Source organism: Oryctolagus cuniculus, chromosome 14, assembly GCF_051225735.1.
Source record: "Oryctolagus cuniculus isolate XC-2025 breed Fujian yellow rabbit chromosome 14, ASM5122573v1, whole genome shotgun sequence".
NCBI lineage: Eukaryota > Metazoa > Chordata > Mammalia > Lagomorpha > Leporidae > Oryctolagus > Oryctolagus cuniculus.
In genome coordinates this window covers 36309537-36330726 of record NC_142880.1, presented here as the reverse complement: position 1 = coordinate 36330726, position 21190 = coordinate 36309537, and the positions used below count along the sequence as shown (strand labels likewise).

General features: G+C 39.9%; 1 protein-coding gene and 1 pseudogene across 14 annotated transcripts in view; both read right to left on the bottom strand.

Moving 5' to 3' along the window:
* Positions 1-21190, bottom strand: part of GFM2 (GTP dependent ribosome recycling factor mitochondrial 2) — a 64543-nt gene that overhangs the window by 9373 nt on the left and 33980 nt on the right. For 8 of the 13 annotated variants that reach the window (XR_016220613.1, XR_016220610.1, XM_070056889.2 and 5 more), the window contains 6 exons: positions 20158-20306; positions 17552-17692; positions 17371-17470; positions 15835-16021; positions 5934-6010; positions 1541-1679 (listed from right to left, as the gene is read on the bottom strand). Coding sequence is in view for 9 of the 13 variants with exons in the window: in XM_070056889.2 (XP_069912990.2) it covers positions 1541-1679; positions 5934-6010; positions 15835-16021; positions 17371-17470; positions 17552-17692; positions 20158-20306 (793 nt within the window). In the remaining 4 variants the exon portion in view is untranslated. Of the gene's footprint in view, positions 1-1540; positions 1680-5933; positions 6011-10595; positions 16022-17370; positions 17471-17551; positions 17693-17938; positions 18021-20157; positions 20307-21190 lie in introns of those variants that run through there. The other 5 variants (XM_089313115.1, XM_089313116.1, XM_089313114.1 and 2 more) reach the window with 4 other exon arrangements.
* Positions 8094-11533, bottom strand: LOC149122291 (acyl-protein thioesterase 1 pseudogene; annotated as a pseudogene). Its single transcript, XR_016220615.1, has one exon. The product of XR_016220615.1 is annotated as an acyl-protein thioesterase 1 pseudogene (transcript).

Here is a 21190-nt window from a genome sequence, read left to right as displayed (position 1 = left end):
TTAAGAAAAAATTAATTCTGAGTTCATATTCCTTATTTGTGGAATTTCCTATAGACCTGGGTTGAAGATAATTTGTCTGGAGAGGCCCTCTCTTTTTTCTAGGTTCCTTGGGATACTAACAATCTATAAGTACTATATACTAAACTCTTCTTGGTTTGGAATTTTTTGGGTCATATGGGTTCTATGAATTTAAGCTAAAAGCCTTTATTAGAAGACTATACTTGTAAATTCTCAGAGACTTCTCCCTGCCCTTATATCCAGACAAGTTTCCTTGCTCTCTGCTTTCGTGCAGAAGACTTTTCCCAACTCTTTCTGTGAAGCTGTGGCTCTAAAGTGTGGAGTCAGAGATAAGTATAGAATCCTGCAGAATATTTATTGTTTCGGAAAAACCTGTTTTATGAGAACCATGACCAAAAGTAAAAAGTGCAGTAAGACTTCCTTTTTGATCACTAGAAATTTCTATTCCCTTCTAACTAGCTCAGATATTAATGTACAATATTTCATATTTTCCTAGGATTTTTAGTTTTAACAGATATACAAATAACAGAACTCTTCAAGTCTTTTTTTTTTTTTTTTTTTTTTGACAGGCAGAGGGAACAGTGAGAGAGACAGACAGAGAGAAAGGTCTTCCTTTTCCGTTGGTTCACCCTCCAATGGCTGCCGCGGATGGCGCACCGCGCTGATCCGAAGCCAGGAGCCAGGTGCTTCTCCTGGTCTCCCATGGGGTGCAGAGCCCAAGCACTTGGGCCATCCTCCACTGCACTCCCGGGCAACAGCAGAGAGCTGGCCTGGAAGAGAAGCAACTGGGACAGAATTCGGTGTGCTGGTGCCGCAGGTGGAGAATAGCCTATTGAGCTGTGGCGCTGGCCTCTTCATGTCCTTTGTTCTTATATTCTACTTGTTTAATTTTTTAAGCTTCAGTAAATTGTAAGACTTTTTACAAATTGTGCTTAAAAACACCTGGTTACCCTAAACATCTTTTTTCTACACTATTTTATAAACCTGCTAATGTTTTCTCCTTTAGAGGTGAGGAAGAGTAATTGTTGTTATGTTAGTTTAGTTAAGGGAACCAAATTAAGTTATATTAAAAAAAGTGTAAGTTCTCACAATTATGAATAGAAATGCAAAAACTACACTTTTTGAAGAATTCCAGCAGAATAGGATTATATCTATTAAATATTGGAATTGATTTTCACCCACTTTATAGTGTAAAAATAACACTGAATTAAAATTCTTCTACTTGTTCTAGCAGTGACGATTGGGACAAGACATCTATTTCAATGACTTATTATATCCCATGACCATTGAAGATCACATTTGTCTGACACATTACTCATCCAGCAGATGTTATGGGTGGTAATGGGATAGGGCATTCTGCCATTATAACAAGCAAAAAGTCCTAATAAACAACAACCAAAAAAAATTACAAAGACTGTCGCCTCTTCTAGAAGACACTAGGTTAGTGACTGTGAACCCTACTTTAAACACCTAAACAGAAAGAAACAAAAACAGCAACAGCACTAAATGTTTTACATTTTACCTGCGACACGAACTGCACTTAGGATGGTCTCTCGGTACGCCACCTGGAGAGGCCCTAGATAGGTGTCCAGTCCATATTCCCTCTTGATTCGGTCATGAATAATCTCAATATGTAACTCCCCCATCCCACATAGAACAGTCTGGTTATAAGAAAATAAAAGATTAAGGAAAAAATTACATTTGTCACAAAATAATATATAAAGGTATGGTGTTGACAAATATTGTTTTTTAAATTAATTATGAATTGAATTTCTTTTGCAGTTTTTTCTTTGGTGAGGGTGAAGGCTCTTTCACCAAAACACTGTTTTTTACTTTTCTGACTGGAATAATACATTATTACAAGAGAACTACTTAGCCATTTTCTTTCCATGACAGTTCAATTATTAGTTGGATGGGTGGCACGGAGCTTAGATTATACTTTTCAACTAGAAAAGTAAATTCTGGCCAAAATAACATGAATTAACTGATGCTGACAACTTCTGAACTGTGCATTTGAGAAAGGTAAAGCTCTTTTCTCAATGAAGATATAGGCAACTGTCTTGAAACATGTAGATGAGGGTAACACCTTGTGAACGGGGGATGACAAAACATTTCCCAACCATATGGGCATTTCCTAACCATTTTGGCACTTTATAGCTTTAAACCTCCACACTAACTTGACCCTTCATGTAAGATGGACGCTGATTTTTACTTGTTTCGAGCCAATGTTGTTTTGGGTCTTTGCAAGAACCATCAAATTTTCACTAAAACCAAAGAGGTATCTATTTCTTTTTAGCATCAATGGTTATACCTAAGCAAGATGTTTGTGTATGAGAAAGAGCATAGGGCAAGGTGGACATATTTGCTCTATCTTATTTATATGCCTTCTGTTTAGTGAAGAATTAACTTAATCCAAAGAAAGATATGGCCTCTGCTCTAAGCTACTAAGAGAAATTTCAAGGCCCTTGAAATGTCCTTCCTGATAGAAGTGCCTTTGTTTGCCTACTGGCTTTGTCCACATTGTTTACTAATGAAATTTATGACATGGACTTTAGAGCACACCAGTTAACCTCTGAAATGGACATTAAAAGCATTAGCCCAAAACTTGTAGGGAGGCTAGAGACCAAAGGTCAAACACATGACCAGCATGTGATCAAGTCACAATAAAAACTCTGGACACTAATGGCTCAGCTGAGCTTCTCTGATCTTTGCCAGAGGATAACATGTTCCTAAGGATGAAGGAGGATTTGCATATAGAACCCTCCCAGATTTTGCCCTTTGTGTCTCTTCCTTTGGCTGCTTTTAATTTGTATCCTTTTGCTGTAATAAAAATACTAATTTTTTTAAAAGAAGAAATTACTTGGCATATGATTGCTACACTTTGTTAATATAGTTAAAAAATGAATTATTTGTGTGCATGGGCAGCCTTGTGGTACACTGTTAAGTCACCCCATGTGATGCTAACATCCTCTACTGGAGTGCCATTTACAGTCTCAGCTGCTTCACTTCCAATCCAAACCTGTTAATACATCTGGGAAGGTAGGGGAAGATGGCACCCATGAGGGAAATCTGGATGAGTTCTAGGCTTCTGGCTTCAGCTTGGTTCAGCCCCTTTTGGCCATTTGGGGAGTAAAAACAGCAGATGGACTATCTCTCTGTCTCTCCCTCTCTCTGTTATTCTGCCTTAAAGTAATAAATCAATCTTTTAAAAAAAATTATTTATTTATTTGAAAGTCAGAGTTACATAGAGGAGAGGCAGAGAGAGAGAGACAGAGAGAGAGAGAGAGAGAGAGAGAGGTCCTTCCTCTGCTGGCTCACTCCCCAACTGGCCACAATGGCCGGAGCTGCGCTGATCTGAAGCCAGGAGCCAGGAGCTTCCTCTGGGTCTCCCATGTGGGTACAGGGGCCCAAGGACTTGGGTTATTTTGTACTGCTCTCCCAGGCCACAGCAGAGAGCTGGATTGGAAGAGAAGCAGCCTGGACTAGAACCGGCGATCACATGGGATGACAGCGCCCCAGGCCAGGGTGTTAACCCGCTGTACCGCAGCAATGGCCCCAATTTTTTTTTTAAGTGAATTATTTGGCGGAAAAAAGCAAATTGTAAAGTAACAGATAAAATGGTTTATATATCCACTTTCTGTATATAACACATATATAACACACTTTCTGTATAGCAAATAAGAACAGATATTTGTAAAATAAAATAAAATAAAATGTGTAGAAGGCTATTTACCAAGTTTTCATATTAATCTTCTTAGAATGGGATAAGGGACAGAAAAAAGGACTTTAATTCTTTTTTACTTCTATATTTGCTAATTTTTTTTAAAAAATGTCACTTTTAAAATAAAAGTTTTTTTATATAAAGTTTTGGGGGTTGGCGCTGTGGTATAGTGGTTAAAGCCTCTGCCTGCAGTGCTGGCATCCCATATGGGTGCTGTTTTGAGTCCCGGCTGCTCTACTTCTGATCTGCAATGGCCTGGGAAAGCAGTAGATGATGGCCCAAATTCTTTGGCCTTTGCACCCGTGTGGGAGACCCAGAAGAAGCTCCTTCTACTGGCTTCAGATCAGCCCAGCTCTAGCCGTTGCAGCCATCTGGGGAGTGAACAGGCAGATGGAAAACCTCTCTTTCACTCTCTCTCCGTCTGTACCTCTCTGTAACTCTGCCTTTAAAATAAATAAATCTTAAAAAAAAAAAAGGCTTGATTTTACTTACTGTCATCGTACCCATCAGGATCAATTAAATTAATCACTACCCCTCATTTAGCTTCCATTTTGGAAAACTGAGTATTCTATATTTTCCTGATAAACTAAATCAGTTTATTCTTTTAAAGGCAATTTTGGTTTTAAGAAATTCTTTCTAAGTCTTTTGTATAATATACTCCGCCCTTCTAAAAAGAGAAGGCAGAATGTAATTTAATAATTTTTCTTCTATTTGCTGTTTTACTCCCCAAACAGCCAGGGTTGGGCCAGGCTCACATGGGTGGCAGGGGCATGCACTTGAGCCATCTTCTAGTGCCTTCCCAGGTTAATTAGCAGGGAGCTGGATCAGAAGCGGAATAGCTAGGACTTGAAGTGGCACTCTAACATGGGATGTGAGAGTTGCAAGCAGTGACTTAACCAAATGAGCCACAATGCCAGCTAATTTAATCTTTTCTTGAAAATGTCTGTTCTTCTACTGTGCTTTATACCATAGCACCTACTCCCCAATCTTTTACTTCCTATCACATTGTTAGACTATAATCTATCATTTCTTATCTTTTTAGGTATGTTACCAACATTAGCAGCATCTTCCAATCCTCCCTCTACTATGCTTCTTCTGTAAGCATAGAAGCCTTAAAGGTTAAACCTTATCTTAGTATTTCATAAGTCTCAAATGGAAGGTGGAAAATGTTGAGGAGTAGTTTATATATGTGAAGTAGATTACTATAATAGGGAAGTGATGGAACAAAGACATAAGCTTCAGCCATTCTTGCTCATTGCCCAAAAGACAGATAAACATTGGAATGTATTCCTTGCCCTTGAATCTCAGTTGGGTCTCACATCAGACCCTGCATTCTTTTCCAGGTTCCCAAGGCCCAGCCCCGTTCCAGGAATTCCCCTCCCCCTGCAGCCCCCTATCCCCACCCTAGCCCTAGCCCTCCTTAAAAAGGCCCGGCCCCTGGGGGTCGGGCCTTCAGCCACGTGTTCCATCAATGTGCATGTGGGTAGCTGGTCACCTGTGGGGAGCAGGGTCCATCTCCCGCAACATGGCGGGGCACCCCGGGGGACAAATAAGTACTGAGACTGTGGACTGAAACTAATTCTATGCGTCTGATCTCCCACCATATGGCGCTGAGAGAGAGTAAACAAATCTTACACAGCTGCTTCGTTAATTAGCTGATTCCTGACCCAACCCCTGTTTGGAAGAAAGTGCCTTGCTCAGCATGTGGGCAGCAGAGCACGGATTGGTGGGAGAGGACTATAAAAGGGGGAGAGAGACAACATGCGCCCCCCCCCCCCCAAAGAGTCGGTGCCGCTCCTCTGCGGAGGTGGGGGAGCGGCAGCAAATCCGGGAAGGGCTGGGGAAGGAAAACAGCATCCGGTCTGGTGTCCTTCCTCCAAAAGTGGGGGAGTGACAGTCATCCACCTTTATAAATTTGTACACTGTGTCCTCTCTATTCTGCGACTCTTTTCCTAACATTTTGGTGCCCTGTGTGGGGTGGCACCAATCTGCAACTCTTTTCCTAACAGGAAGTAAGAGAAATTTATCTATTTAGCTTGGGAATCAACATAAATAATCACAAATTTATATTATGAAAGATTAAAAAGAATGTTTTGTTTAAGGGCACAGACCAATCAATGTTTTAGTTATATGCACACACACATACATACACAAACGCAATATAGAAAGGCTAAATAAAGTAATAAATGCCTACTTGTCCAGAGTCAGGATCTAGTCTCACTTTCAAACTGGGATCTTCACGTTGAAGACATTTCAATGCATGATCCAAATCTATGTGATAAACAATATCATTATTTACAATTCATTTTTCAAGTTACTTACTGTAAGTTCTAGTAGGGAAAACAGTTGAACAAGCAAATTTTGCAAAGCAAAATTTAATATAGCTATAAATACCTCAGAGAGAAGAAAACATAATGATATAAAAGTGATAGAGGCTACTTGAGAATGAGTGATATGGGAAGTCCTTTCCATCATGATTTGGGTATAAGACACAAATGAAAAGAAACCTGTAAGCCAAATCCTGAAGAAAATAATTCCCGATTAAGGGAATGGCTGTGCAAGAAACAATTTGCAAAAACTGTTGGAAAAACTACAAGAAGGCTAGTAGCTAGAGACTAGAGTGCAAAAGGTAGAAAGGGTAGCAACAGATGAGGGAGGATGTGTGGTAGGATCATATCGTGGAAGCTCTTATAAACCATGGTGATTAAGTTTGAATTTGCACTGGGAAACCACTGAAATTTTTAACAGAGGCATCAATCTGATTATATTTTGCAAAGATCAATCTAGGAGTTGATAAAAAAGCAAAATCTATTCAGAAACACAGGCAATAATGAGAAAATGGCAAAAGGAGGTGAGAATTACACGGTGAATAAAGATACTAATATAATCACTCAATGATGAATTATCACAACTACAGAATAGGAATGTATTATTGTACCATATACATCTACAGTAAAGTGATATTTAAATTTATTACTAAGGATAATCACCCTTTAAAAAAGATATCAGAAGTTCTATAGACATAAAGAATAGTTGAAAAAAAGAACTAGCTAATATTTAATGAGCCAAACTTATCAGTCTTACTTGCAGTATTCTTAGATATACCTGTGCAGTTTAAATGGTAGCCATTTGTAGGCATTACTAGTCTGAAGTGACACATGCTACAAATCTAAAATACATGCCTCAGGTTTTTAAAGATTATATATGAATAAATGAATGTAAAATATCTCATTTATATTTAATATATTTTTATGGTTGATTGAGAGAGACAGAGAAAGTACTTCCTTCCACTGGTTCATTCCTCAAATGCCCACAATGGGCAGGACTAAAACTGGGAGCCAGTAATGCAGTCCCGGTCTCAAGTGGGCGACAGGAGCCCAATAACTTGAGGTATCACTGCTGGTTCCCAGGGTATACATAAACAGGAAGCCGGAGTCCACAGCCAGAGCCAGGAATAGAACCTAGGTACTCCAATGTGCTATTTGGGTATCTTAAATGAGAAGCTAAATGCTGCTCCTCATTAACACATTTTTGTATGATTTCACATTGAAATAATATTTTGATATACAAGGTTAAGTAAAATATATTATTAAAATTAATCTCAGTTTCTTTAAATTTTGTAATATGGGCTTAACAGAACTTTAAATTACACATGTGGATCACGTTTTCTAATGGACAAAGCCATTCTTGATCCATACCTCACAGTGGGGTTCTTTTTTTTTTTTTTTTTGACATGCAGAGTTAGACAGTGAGAGAGAGAGACAGAGAGAAAGAGGTCTTCCTTCCGTTGGTTCACCCCCCCACAAATGGCCGCTATGGCCGGTGCGCTGTGGCTGGCGCACCGCGCCGATCTGAAGCCAGGAGCCAGGTGCTTCCTCCTGGTCTCCCATGCGGGTGCAGGAGACAAAGCACTTGGGCCATCCTCCACTGCCTTCCCGGGCCACAGCAGAGAGCTGGACTAGAAGAGAGCAACTGGGACAGAATCTGGCGCCCCAACCGGGACTAGAACCTGGGGAGTTGGCGCTGCAGGCAGAGGATTAGCCTAGTAAGCCAGGGCGCCGGCCAAAGGGGGGTTCTAAGGGCCAATAACACTAGCTCTACCTGGAGCCTGCAGTATCTTAAGATCTAGATCTACTGAGTCAGAACCTAAGTTTTAACAATTTCAAGAGATATTCATATTCAAGGATAAAGGGCATTAATTTAGATAATTTCTTTTTTAAAGTCATAATACAGTTTTATTTCACACTGATAAAAAACTATGGAAAACACGTACATTTTACTATGTTACAGCACAACATTTTAATAGAATATTTCTTGCCATAAATAAGATCTTGCTGATTTATATTACTTTTAATTTATTTTTAATTTGAAAGGCAGAGTTGCAGTGAGAGGAGAGACAGAGATCTTCATCTGCTGGTTCACTCCCCAAATGGCCACAATGGCCAGGGCTGGCCCAGGCTGAAGCCAGGAACCTGGAGGTTCTTCTGGGTCTCCCACATAGGTGCAGGGGCCCAAGCACTTGGGCCATCCTCTGTTGCTTTCCCTGGCACACAGCAGGGAGCTGGATTGGAAGCAGAGCAACTGGGTCTCAAAATGACTCCCATAAGGGATGCTGGTGTTGCAGGCAGAGGCTTAATATGCTATGCCACAACACGGCTTTGTGATTCATATAACTGAAACAATGGTTTATGTTGTTCAAAGTAAAACAAAATGACTTGTAAATTTTTAAATCCAGGAGCCAGTGTTGTTGCACAGTGGGTAAAGCTGCTACCTGTGAATGCTGGCAACCCTTATGGGCACCGGTTTTCGTCCTGACTGCTCGATTTCCGATCAAGCTCCCTGCTGATGGTCTAGGAAAAGCAGTGGAATATAACCCAAGCGTTTGGGCCCCTGCCACCCACAAGGAATACCTTGATGAAACTCCTGGCTCCTGGCTTCTGCCTGGACCAGCCTTGACCTGGCTGTTATAGCCATCTAGGGAGTGAATCAGTGGATATAGGATCAATCAATCTCTCTCTGTAACTCTGACTTTTAAGTAAATAAATGAATGTTAAAAGAAAAAAAATTAAAAAAAAAAATCCAGGCAAAAACATACAGCTTCATTATCAACATCCTATATAATCCATTACTAAATTATTTTCATTACCAATTAGCACCCATTTATAAAAGATGCATTCTTAATATTGGTCAGTTAGAATACAGCAGAAAAATTAACACAATTCAGAAATATCAAGCATCTATTTTTGCTACCTGTTAAACTGTGTGATAATTATACCACAGTACACGGTTCTAATTAACATTTATTACCCATAGATTTGTTTTCAATAATTTGTCAGTAATCTGGAAATTTTGATTATTTACAATGAAATGATTGCTATTTTAATGTCTGCATAGAAAACATCATTAAAAATCATTTGACTAAATGAAAACTTAGTAAGTTCATGGCAAATAAAAACCAAGAATGGATTGCTCATCTCCTACAGTAGCTGGTTTGAAACAAATGTACAGAAAACAAACTCTATGCTCTCAGGAGACTAAATCATTTCAGAAATTAGTTTTTAAAATTAACTACTTCTGGCTGGCGCTGCGGCTCACTAGGCTAATCCTCCGCCTGCGGCGCCAGCATCCCAGGTTCTAGTCCCGGTCGGGGCGCCGGATTCTGTCCCCGCTGCTCCTCTTCCAGTCCAGCTCTCTGCTGTGGCCAGGGAGGGCAGTGGGGGATGGCCCAAGTCCTTGGGCCTTGCACCCACATGGGAGACCAGGAGAAGCACCTGGCTCCTGGCTTCGGATCGGCACAGTGTGTGTGTTGGCCGCAGCGTGCTGCCAGAGCGGCCATTGGGGGGTGAACCAACAGAAGGAAGACCTTTCTCTCTGTCTCTCTCTCTCACTGTCCACTCTGTCCAAAAAAAAAAAAAAAAAAAAAAAAAAAAAAATTAACTACTTCTGAACATACTAGAATATCACCCAACTACTTTTTTAGTTGCATACAGAAAAATAAAACAGAATTATGTGTTACCTGAAGATTCTAATCACTAAGCACGTCTAAGTTTAGACTAATGTAAAATTATTTGAAATAAGTTATACAGGAAATTTTAAGTAATGGTTCTTTTCTTTCAAAGAATAAGTAGATTTTAAAAATCATAGGTCTATGATTCAGAATGTCAAATTACAGTATTATTGATAGTAGATGTCTATGGCAGAGAGGCAATATTTGGTCTGCTAAAAGGGACAATCAAGAAAGAACATGTTTTTTCTTCTTGAGAGGAGAAAAACATATTGAATAGAAATGATATCACAGAAAAGTCTGGATCCCAAAATAAGAGTCATTTTTTGAAGAGAGCAATATTACCCTTTGACACTTAAAAGCATTATCCTTAGTATTATGAATAATATACCTTCTCATTCTTTTGCATTATAATCATTATATATGAATACATATATTTAAATAAAGACAGTGCATGGTGACTAAGCAACTCGGGAATACACCCATAAACTAAGTCACAATATGCATAAATCTTTTATATCTTACCTGCTCATTCATACCTGGACAAATTTTCCTTAAATATTAACTTTCAAATAATTTAATTAAACAATCTGACTGCAGTATTTTATTATTTTGCTAAATTACAGTTAAGAAAAAGAAGCTAGCTGTTTCACCTGTTTTAGAAAAAACATTGTGGATATTATACAAATACACATATAGAAAATGGAAGGTCGTAAATTTTCTATGAGCAGACATTGTTTAGTCTGTGTCATTGGTGTGTAACTGCAAAACATTTTAACAACACAAGCATTAGAAGTTTTAAGACTGGGCATAGGAAAAGGTTTATACTCTACTGCAATGATGCTTTTGTACTTTTTTTTTTTTTTTAAGATTTTTATTTATTTATTTAGACAGGCAGAGTTAGTGAGAGAGAGAGAAAGTTCTTCCTTCCATTGGTTCACTCCCCAAATGGCCGCCATGGCCGGCACTGCACCAATCCAGGTGCTTCTCCTGGTCTCCCATGTGGGTGCAGGGCCCAAGCACTTGGGCCATCCTCCACTGCCATCCCGGGCCACAGCAGAGAGCTGGACTGGAAGAGGAGCAACTGGGACTAGAACCCGGCGTCCACATGGGATGCCGGTGCCGCAGGCAGAGGATTAACCAAGTGAGCCATGGCGCTGGCCCCGCTTTTGTACTTCTACACAATGTCTTTTAATGATGTCAGTCAATTGGAGGTAGGAGTTTATCAAATGATTCACTTAACATCCATCATTTCCTGGTGACATGAACTGTGTATCATGCCTTCATAGGTGACACTGGCTGGATTTACAAATGTTTTTATTTTTTCTTAGTAAGAGAACCAAACATTAGTGTAACTAATGGGTCGCAATGTCCATGGCACTGGAGGACAGAAATATCTCTGTTAGCATCACTGATAGGACCCTGTGGAAATTAAGCCTGAAATGGAAGGTAGCACTTGAGTACAGTGACACCTACAACTTTCTGCTGCATGGTAAGACCAATATATAAAGATGAAGCTCCTCCCTAGGGAAATTCTACCAAAATAATTCTGTTAGAAAGAATGCCATTCTTCACCTCAAAGCCTTTACATTTTCTGCTACATGTTTAATTCCAAGTTTGCCCTCCTGAGAGTTTGGTGAAAGTCCAGTAATATCAAATCAAAAAGGCATAGTCATGTTAATATTTAATGCAGCAGGCATAACTGGAACACGTAGGCAGATACATTTGATACATGAATTTCTGATATCTATAAAGGCTTTTGCCCATCTGTGGTGGAATGAGAAGGCCATGCCAAGGTGGCCACTGGCAAGCGAGTGTCAGTTACTCAGGAATGGCTTTGAAACCCATTTGGCAACAGAGCCTGCCTGGCAACAGGCTGTGATTGAATGGCTTTGGAAACTGCCTGGCAACAGGCTGTGATTGGATGGATTTGAAACTGCCTGGCAACAGGCTGGGATTGGTTGGGGCATAGACCGCCCCTTGACCAGATTGGCTGGTCTTGGCTATATAAGATGTTGCACCAATTGAAATAAACGAGTCTGTGGGCTGCTTGCCTCAAGCCTGCTTTCACCTGACTCCCGGGGTCTGTGTGGTGACTCCGCGCCTCTTGCCGCCACCACGCTCCTCCTCTCAGAAACGAATCCACTGCAACATTGTTGAGAAATCAACAGCAACACCTATCCATGCCCAGTATCTCCCAATCAATGAAGGAAAACTACCACTCCAGTGGCCTTCCATGTAGTGGGCACCATGGCGGGTAATAGAGCAGCCAAGGTATTCCCGGCACATGCCCCAGCTCAGCTGACTGCACATCAAAAGAGGAAGTGAGAGAGCACACCTGGCCTCAGCTCAAGGGCTTGCAAGCGATGAGTCTAATTAAGATATTTTATTTTTAAGCTTCTACAGATAACTCAAGAGTAACAATGCATGAAGCACCATATGTGTTGGGGTCTCAAGCCCGATGCTAGCCCCTGACCAGCACAGGCAGCGCAAGCACTCCCCAATAAGGCAAATGGGAGAGGTAAGGTTGATGGGTGATGAACACACCACAAGCACCCGTGAGTTCTGTTAAGCAGGAACCGCTTTATTGAGGAAGTGTACAGGCTTATAAAGCTTATAAAGGACATGCACAGTAGGGGAGCCAATCAGAGAAAAGGTCACGCAGGCATGGGTGGAACACGCACAGGGGCACCTTAAGTGAAGTATAGGGATCATACACTGTCCACATGTCCGGAACTAAAGAGGACCTATCCCTGCCGGTGGTCGGATCTTACGTAGCTTAACCGTGGCAGCCGCAGACACGCCCCTCGAACATCTGCCAGGTGCCATATTGTAATGGAGATTTTAGGCAATGCCCAACACATATGCTTTTGAAATAAAAAGTTTCCCATTTTATTATAGAGGCCAGCGCTATAGCACAGCAGGTAAAGCCACTGCCTGCAGTGCTGGTTCAAGTCCTGGCTGCTCTGCTTCTGATCCAGTTTCCTGCTAATGTGCCTGAGAAAGCAGTTTAAGATGGTCTAGGCACTTGGGTCCCTGCACCCACATGGGAGACTGGGAAGAAGCTCCTGGATCTTGGCTTCAGTCTGGCCCAACTCTCGGCTGTTGGGGCCATTTGGGGAGTGAACCAGTGGATGGAAGATCTATTTCTCTCTGCTTCTTTCTCTAACTTTGCCATTTGAATAAAATAAAATTAAAAAAAAGTTTTATAATAAAGTAAATTAAAAATATTTGTAAAGACTACCCTTCAGTTTTAATGGGGTAAATGCACAGTGGTATGACATTAAGTGTCAAGTGCTATATAACAGGACTATTGTGTAAACACAACAGAAACACAGAAAAAGAAACAGGTCCACTTAAAAGAAATCTACGTAAGGGAGCTCTGGAAGTCCCTCTCCTTAAAAGTCTAAGACCTCAAAGTGAATGCCAATTAATGAAACTTTCTTTGGACATCAACTTCTTACCAAAAGCAGGTAAAGCCTTGTGTTTTCCAATGTAAAATTGTCTGGTGCAACTTAGCTGCGTGCAATTCCATAATTTGAATGTAGGTGCTTACATGACATCTGAAATATGAAATGACTTTCAAATATATTAAAAGAACTCAAGTCTGGGGAGCAACTCGGACTAGACTGTTACTGGAATTAAGACTTACTCTATGCATCTGCTCTCCCACAATATGGCGCTGAGAGAGAGAGACCAAACAACCTCTACGCAGCTGCCTCATCAGTTTGATAAGCTGCAGGAGCTGATCCTGCTCCTGATTGGAGGAGAGCAGCGTGCTCAGCGTGTGGGTAGCAGAGTTGGGATTGGTGGAAGAGGACTATAAAGGAGTAGAGAGACAACATGCATGAGGAACATCTATCTGAAGGAACACCTGAGCAGCCCCCGAGAGAGCCGGCGGCGGTGTGCCACTCCCCTGCGGAAGTGGGGAAAGTGGCAGGGGGGCCCGCCCCTCCATGGAGGTGGAGGGATGGCAGTCAACCCGGGAAGAACCAGCAGCAAACCCGGGAAGGGCCGAGCAGACAAAAGAACAACGCAGGGTCTTGTGTCATTCCTCCGTGAAGAGGGGGAGCGACACTCAAGGGTTACTTTGGGCAGCTCAAGCTGCCTTTAAGTGCCTGGTCAGTCCAGATACAACTAACTTGGTCAATTCTGATCTAACTGGGCTGCCAGATTCATCACCACCTGAGCCTTCTTTTTCAGAGTGCAGACTACACCTACTTGCCTGAGGCCATATTAAGGTAAATGTTATTTGTTTACCAACTGGAAAAGAAAAGATACAATTTGTTTTAGTACTTGGGGGCTGTCTTACATCTGTGCTCACTTCTCTTAATGTGAACTCCACGTGGGGAGTTGAGGAACTAGAATATCTTCTTGCTAGGGATCTTCTTCTTTCTTTCCCAGGTCCTCAGGGAGGCATGAGGAGGAAATAAAGATTGCTTTTTTTCTTTCATAATCTGTGAGTCCAACATGCTCATGGGGGAAAAAAAGCCTTCTTGTACCACCTCTAGAACTAGAACTTTTGTCTTTATACAGTTTTTTTTTTTTAAAGATTTATTTTACCTATTTAAAAGGCAGAGTTAGAGAGAGACAGGCAGAGACAGATCTTCCATCTGCTGGTTCACTCTCCAAATGGCTGGGGCTGGGCCAGGCAGAAGCCAGGAGCCTGGGATTCCATCCAGGTCTCCCACGTGTGTGGCAGTACTTAGGTCATCATCTACTGCTTTCCCAGGTGCCTTAGCAGGAAGTTGGATCAGAAGAAGTGGAGCAGTTAGTTAGGACTCAACTCATATGGATGCTGGTGTTGCAGGTGGCAGCCTAGCCTGCTGTTAGATGACACTAGTCCCATGTCCTTATCTAGTTTAATATAGGAATTCAACAATAGCTTCAAGAGGTCATGTTTGAACTGAGACCTAAATAAAAAGTAACTGTTTAAAGGCAGAAAAGGGGATTCCATTATAATGCAAGACAGAACTAATGAAAAGAAACAGCAATACAAGGGGCCGGGACTGTGGTGTACTAGGCTAAGCCTCCACCTGCAGCACTGGCATGGGAGCCAGTTCATGTCCCTGCTATTCCTCTTCCAACCCAGCTCTCTGCATATGTCCTGGGGAAGCTGTGGAAGACAGCCCAAGTGCTTGGGTCCCCTGCACCCACGTGGGAGACATGGAAGAAACTCCTGGCTTTGGATTGGCACATCTCCAGCTATGTTAGCCATTTGGGAAGTGAACTAGTGGATGGAAGACCTCTCTCTGTCTCCTCCTCTGTCTATAGCTCAACCTCTCAATTAAATAAATAAATAAATAAAATCTTAAAAAAAAAAACAGCAATGCAAAAAGGGTATAAAGGGGGAGTCTGTTGAGGCACAATGGGTTAAGCTGCTACCAAGGACTTCCACATTGCACATTAGAGTGCCTGAGTTTGAGTACTGGCTCTGTTTCTGATATAGCTTCCTGCTAATGCACACCCTGGAATGGAGCAGATGTTAGCTAAAGTACTTGGGTCCCTGTCACCCATGCAGGAGACCCAGATGGAGCTTCTGGCTCTTGGTTTGGGTCTGGCCCATCCTCAGCTACTGGAGGCATTTGAGGAGTGAACCAGTGGAAGGAAGGTTGTCTGTCTTTGTCTCTCTCTGTCACTCTTTCAAATAAGTAAAAATAAACTAAAAAAAAAAAAAAAAGCAAAAAAACTATATAGCTCTCAAATAGCCAAATGATATTACCATAGTGTATAAATATCTTCAAATGAGTTCTAGAAATTGAATTAGAAAATAAAACAGCATTTTTCATGAGAAATAACTGGTTATGAAACAGTTACCATCTAATAATACTAGAAGGACAGGTATAAGGCAATTACTTAGCACATTAAGAACATGATATGAGAAAAATGGGTAAGATATAAGAAAAGGGAAAAAAAGGAGTTTGTAAAAGTCAAAATACAGTAATTAAAAAAATGAGGTGAACCACAAAAAAATCTTACCAATAAATTCAGATAAAATCTAAATCACTTAATTAATTACACTCTTTTGAGGGTATGATTATTTTATATATATCATCAGACCACTAATTATTTGATATCAAACCATTTTTACCTGGCTGCTTGGCCACTGATGGGGGCTCTATCGTACAGAAGAAAACAGGTTCTGGAACCTCTACTCCAGCCAATAAAAGTGTCTCCAATTCACGGTTTTTTCTATCCTTTTCTCCCTCCCGCTTGGCTCGCCGTGCTGCAGCTAATGCACTGGATTTTGATGAGACAATGGTGTCCCCAGTGACAGTCTGCAAGCAAACAAGATAACTTGGAACAAAGCGGGCTCTTGGTTGACAATCATCTTCTATCAAGAACCAAGAGAAAAGAAAAATTTTAATGCTATATTGTCTTCTCATCAGAACTTTATTGAGAAATAAATTCATAAACCTATTTATAATACTGAGTAAGCAAAGCTCATTTAATTTGTATATGAATTCCATCTAAAATTCTTTTATAATAAATTCCAACACACACACAATAAAGCAAATACACATATATGCAATATACATCCAACATTCACTTGGCAAAACTAATGTACCTTCCTAAATTTTGATCATGACAAAACAGGTTAAGTAGAAGTCCATTATAATGTTTTACCAACCAGCAAGAAGTTAATGCCATTTTATAGAAAATCCCCTATCAACTAAAACACACAATTAACCAGAATACTCTTGAGCATGCAGAATTGATAGCTTCTATGTACAAGCCAGTTATTTAAAACTGCAATTACATTTCTACACTTTTATATCATGAAGTTCTGTCCAGATGCCTTCTCTGAAAAGACAGTCCTACTAAAGTAATGATCCAAATGGACTGCTGACTTCTTCAAACATGTTCAAGGAGCTCCTACATTTGGGTAGACAGAGGGGATGCTTCAATGCCAGAAGTCTATGAATATCCAAACTACAGAAATTTTCTATTAAAGGATCTTGAAAGTTCAATTAATCACAAAGACTTAAAAACTATAAAAGTAATGTTTGTCATAAATGTCACAATAAAAGTAACAATGTTTGTCTTAAATGTCAAGTGCACCAAAGTTTAAAGAGAAAAACATACTTGACTTAATCAATATAAAGAAAATGTTCTTAGTTTTAACCCACCAAAAGTAGATACAGTATCAGGTATTTTCATCCACTCACCCTACAAATGTCTACAGAGTGCATGCAAGCACAGATCTATGGATTGAGGATTATAGCAGTGAACAAGAGACAAAAATCTTTCTACTCATTGAGCTTTCACTGGCAAAATATCTTTAGTTATTTCTAAATTATAATATGAAAAAGTTTCTGCAATGATCAATAAAGGGAAAAAAAGCCTAATGGGAATAATCTATGGACTGAGGATTATAGCAGTGAACAAGAGACAAAAACCTTTCTACTCACTGAGCTTTCACTGGCAAAATATCTTTAGTTATTTCTAAATTATAATATGAAAAAGTTTCTGCAATGATCAATAAAGGGAAAAAAAGCCTAATGGGAATAAAATAATATTATATATAAACATAAAACACATCACATGGACCCACAGATAGTATAACGTCTACTTGTAACCGAGAGTTTAAATTGTTATTTCCTAGAGAAATCATTTGGTTACTTACACGTTTAAGTCCAACAGTCAAAGCAATGTTACCAGCAGTCAGTGAAGGGATTTCTATATGTTGGTCAGCAAAGGGTAAAAGCAGACGACTTATTCTCTCCCTGTAAAAGCATAATTTATATTAGTAAAGGTATTTTTAAAGTGATGAGTGCAGTTTTAGGAAATAACCTCCTTCCACTTACGTGCAGTTTCCATTAATATTATGGATAGCCAATTGGGATTTTATTGTGCCTGAGTAAATGCGCATAAAAACCAGTGGTCCTCGCTGCTTGTCATGGAGAACTTTAAATGCCAGTGCACATAAGTCATCCTTATACCACTGCCTGTGAAAATAAAGGAGACATTCCAGAAAGGCCTATAAAATACTTTCCATTTATCTATACAGATTAATCAGAAACACTGAAGACACTTAATGTCCTCAAAAATTCTCTCATACCTTGTAGTAGAGTTACCTGAGCCCATTAAGTAATATCATATGTACCTCTTTTCTTCCACTGACTAAATTCTTTAAGGAATCTTACCATTAATTCTTCAAAACTAAAAGCAAGAGTTTCTCTTCCAAATGTTACCTCAACTTGCAAATTATTTCATTGCAAACAGCCCTCTCCTCAAGAAAATATTCCAGGAACATCACACTACTTCTCAAGAAATCTGCAGAAAGTAAACAGAAAGGTACTTTCTACTAATTGCTTTCACTTTCTCCTCCCTTTTCCACTCTATGCACTATATAACTATGGTTGCATAACCATAGAACTACAATATCAATCTTCTCTTCTTTTTTTTAATACACTTGATATGTGCTTTCTATTTTTTTTAAAGATTTATTTATATATTTGAATGGGAGAGTTTGAGAGAGGAAGAGAGAGAGACAGAGACAGACTGATTGATTGACTGAGATTCCATCTGCTGGTTCACTCTCCGAATGGTCACAATGGCCAGGGCTGAGCAAGGCTGAAGCCAGGGGCTTCTTCTGGGTCTCAGATGTAAATGCAGGAACCCAAGCACTCGGGTCATCTTCTGCTGTTTTCCTAGGCACATTAGCAGAGAGCAGGATTGGAAATGGAACACCCAAAACTTGAAATGGTGTCCATATGGGATGCTGGCATTGCAGGTGGCTGCTTTATCCGCCCCAACCTTAACTTCTTTACACAACATTCTTATAAAAATGTTCTTAAATTGACATTAATTTATAGGTTTTAGAAAGTTGGAGTTTTCCTGAAATTGCCAAACTTTTTCTCATAGGTGCGTCTCCCTGAGAAGAGGCTCTCAAAGGAGCCCATGACTCAGAAGTAGGTTAAACATTTCTATATAGAATTTTCCATTTCTTACTCCTATTCCTTCAAATATTTAACTTTAACAAATATTAATACAGTACCAGGTACTATTCCTCATGCCTAATAAGCATAAACTAGTATAAGTCTTCTGGGGGGCCGGCGCCGCAGCTCAATAGGCTAATCCTCTGCCTGCGGCGCCAGCACCCTGGGTTCTAGTCCCGGTCGGGGCGCTGGATTCTGTCCCTGTTGCTCCTCTTCCAGTCCAGCTCTCTGCTGTGGCCTGGGAGGGCAGTGGAGGATGGCTCAGGTGCTTGGGCCCTGCACCCACATGGGAGACCAGGAGAAGCACCAGGATCCTGGCTTCAGATCAACATGGTGTGCCAGCCGCAGCGGCCATTGGAGGGTGAACCAACGGAAGGAAGACCTTTCTGTCTCTCTCTCTCTCTGTCCACTCTGCCTGTCCAAAAATAAATAAATAAATAAATAAATAAATAAATAAACATTAACTAGTATAAGTCTTCTAATAACCTTGTGAAATAGATCCTATTCTCTGTATTTTATAGATGAGATGTTTAGCAACTTAAAAGAGCTAGGATTTTTAAATATAATAGTACAAAGCCCAGGCTAATAATCACTTCACCAGGATTCCCCTCCAATTAGATATGAAAAGTCAGTAATATCCTAGTTAGTGAAATTGAAGTCCACTTCTCTGCTACCTTGCCTGATGCTCATTCAGATTTTAAAGTATTTATTATTTAAGTGCAAAGCTGATAATAACAACAGAGTAAAACAAGGACCTTTTCTTTATAGCCTGATAATATTTTGAGCTTATGAAGAATCCTCAAGTCTAGATAAATGTAAAATATATTTATCTACATAATATATTCTATATATTCACATAATAATTGACAAGACACCTTAAACAAATATATGCACATAATAATTAACAAGATACCAAGACATGTTATTTAAAAAAAACCAAACATGGTAAGGTGAGCACTTAAGATTTACAAAAGAAAAGCTACACTTAACTCCATCTGTAAACATGGCAGGTTGTAAGAGAAGATGAAAAATTATTAAGGTCCAATTTTTATTATTTATGATGATATTCTTCACTATTAAAATGGTGACTTCATTAATTTTTATGCAACAAAGACTACATACTTTTTCAAGGCTAGAGGTTGGTTACCTTTTATGAAATAGATAAAGGAAGGCAGAGAGGGAGTGAGCTTCTATCTACTGGTTCACTTCCCAAATGCCTGTAACAGCTGGGGCTAGGCTGGCCAAAGTTGGGAGACCCAAAATCCATTCAGGTCTCCCACATAGGGGGCAGGAACCCAGTAAGCTGAGCCATCACCATTGCTTCCCAGGTCTACATTAACAGGAAGCTGGAGTCAAAAGCTGTAGCCAGCTATCAAACCCACGTACCCTGAAATGGGATGCAAGTATCTTAATTGCTAGGTCAAGCAGCAGCCCTTGCTGTAGGATTTTAATCCATGTAATTGCATACTTACAGAAATTCATAGTTGCGCTCTTCAGGTGAAGGCAAGTACATAGTAATAGCATCTAATAATGGCTGTACACCCTTGTTTTTCAGAGCACTTCCACAAAGTACAGGCACTGCTGTCTGAGCCAGTGTGACTCTGTGTATTGCAGTCTGTAGCTACAATGCAGAGATATAAATGAACATTTATTCTGTTTACATTATACTGGTCTTTGCTGCAATCTCTCAGAATTACAGGCCTCCCCTAAACACCCATTTAAAACAGCTTCTAACCATACCTCCATCTTTCTTAATGGTTTTATCCTTCTTTATACCACTAATCACTATCTGGCATGTTAGGTGTTTATTCATTAGTTTACTGTCTGTCTCCCAATCATTAAAATGTAAAATCCTTGTCAGCATTACAGTAAGTCCCATAAAGATAACAATAAATTCCTCCAAAAGTAGAAAAGAGCTTAAAATATAATAGGTACTCAAAAATACTTCTTGAAAAAATGAATTACACAATCGAGATTTAACTTTTGAGTCCAACTGAGGAACTAGTCAGATAAAAATGAATTTTTTCAAATGAATTAGATACATATTAAACAAAAATCAAAGGAAAATGAGAAATGAAAGTATAAAAAAATTTAAGACAACCTCAAAAACAAGAAAAATGTGTGTGCGTGTGTGAAGCTATCAGTAAGAATACTGATGGGTCAATTCCATCTTAGATGGTGAGCACTTCAAAAACATTAATCATGTAGTGTAACAATATGGCATATTGAACATCTGGTTTAAACATTCAAATACCAAATTAAAAAACCTAAAAAGTGACAGAATTTCATTCAACAATAAAAAATTAATTTTTTTGTGTCTAAATTTCCATGGCTCAAAAATATGCTTCAGAGGGCTGGTGCTGTGGTGTAGCAGGTTAAAGCGCAGGCCTGAGGCACTGGCATCCCATATGGGTGCCAGTTCTAGTCCCGGCTGCTCCTCTTCTGATCCAGCTCTCTGCTGTGGCCTGGGAAAGCAGTGGAGGATGGTCCAAGTGCTTGGGCCCC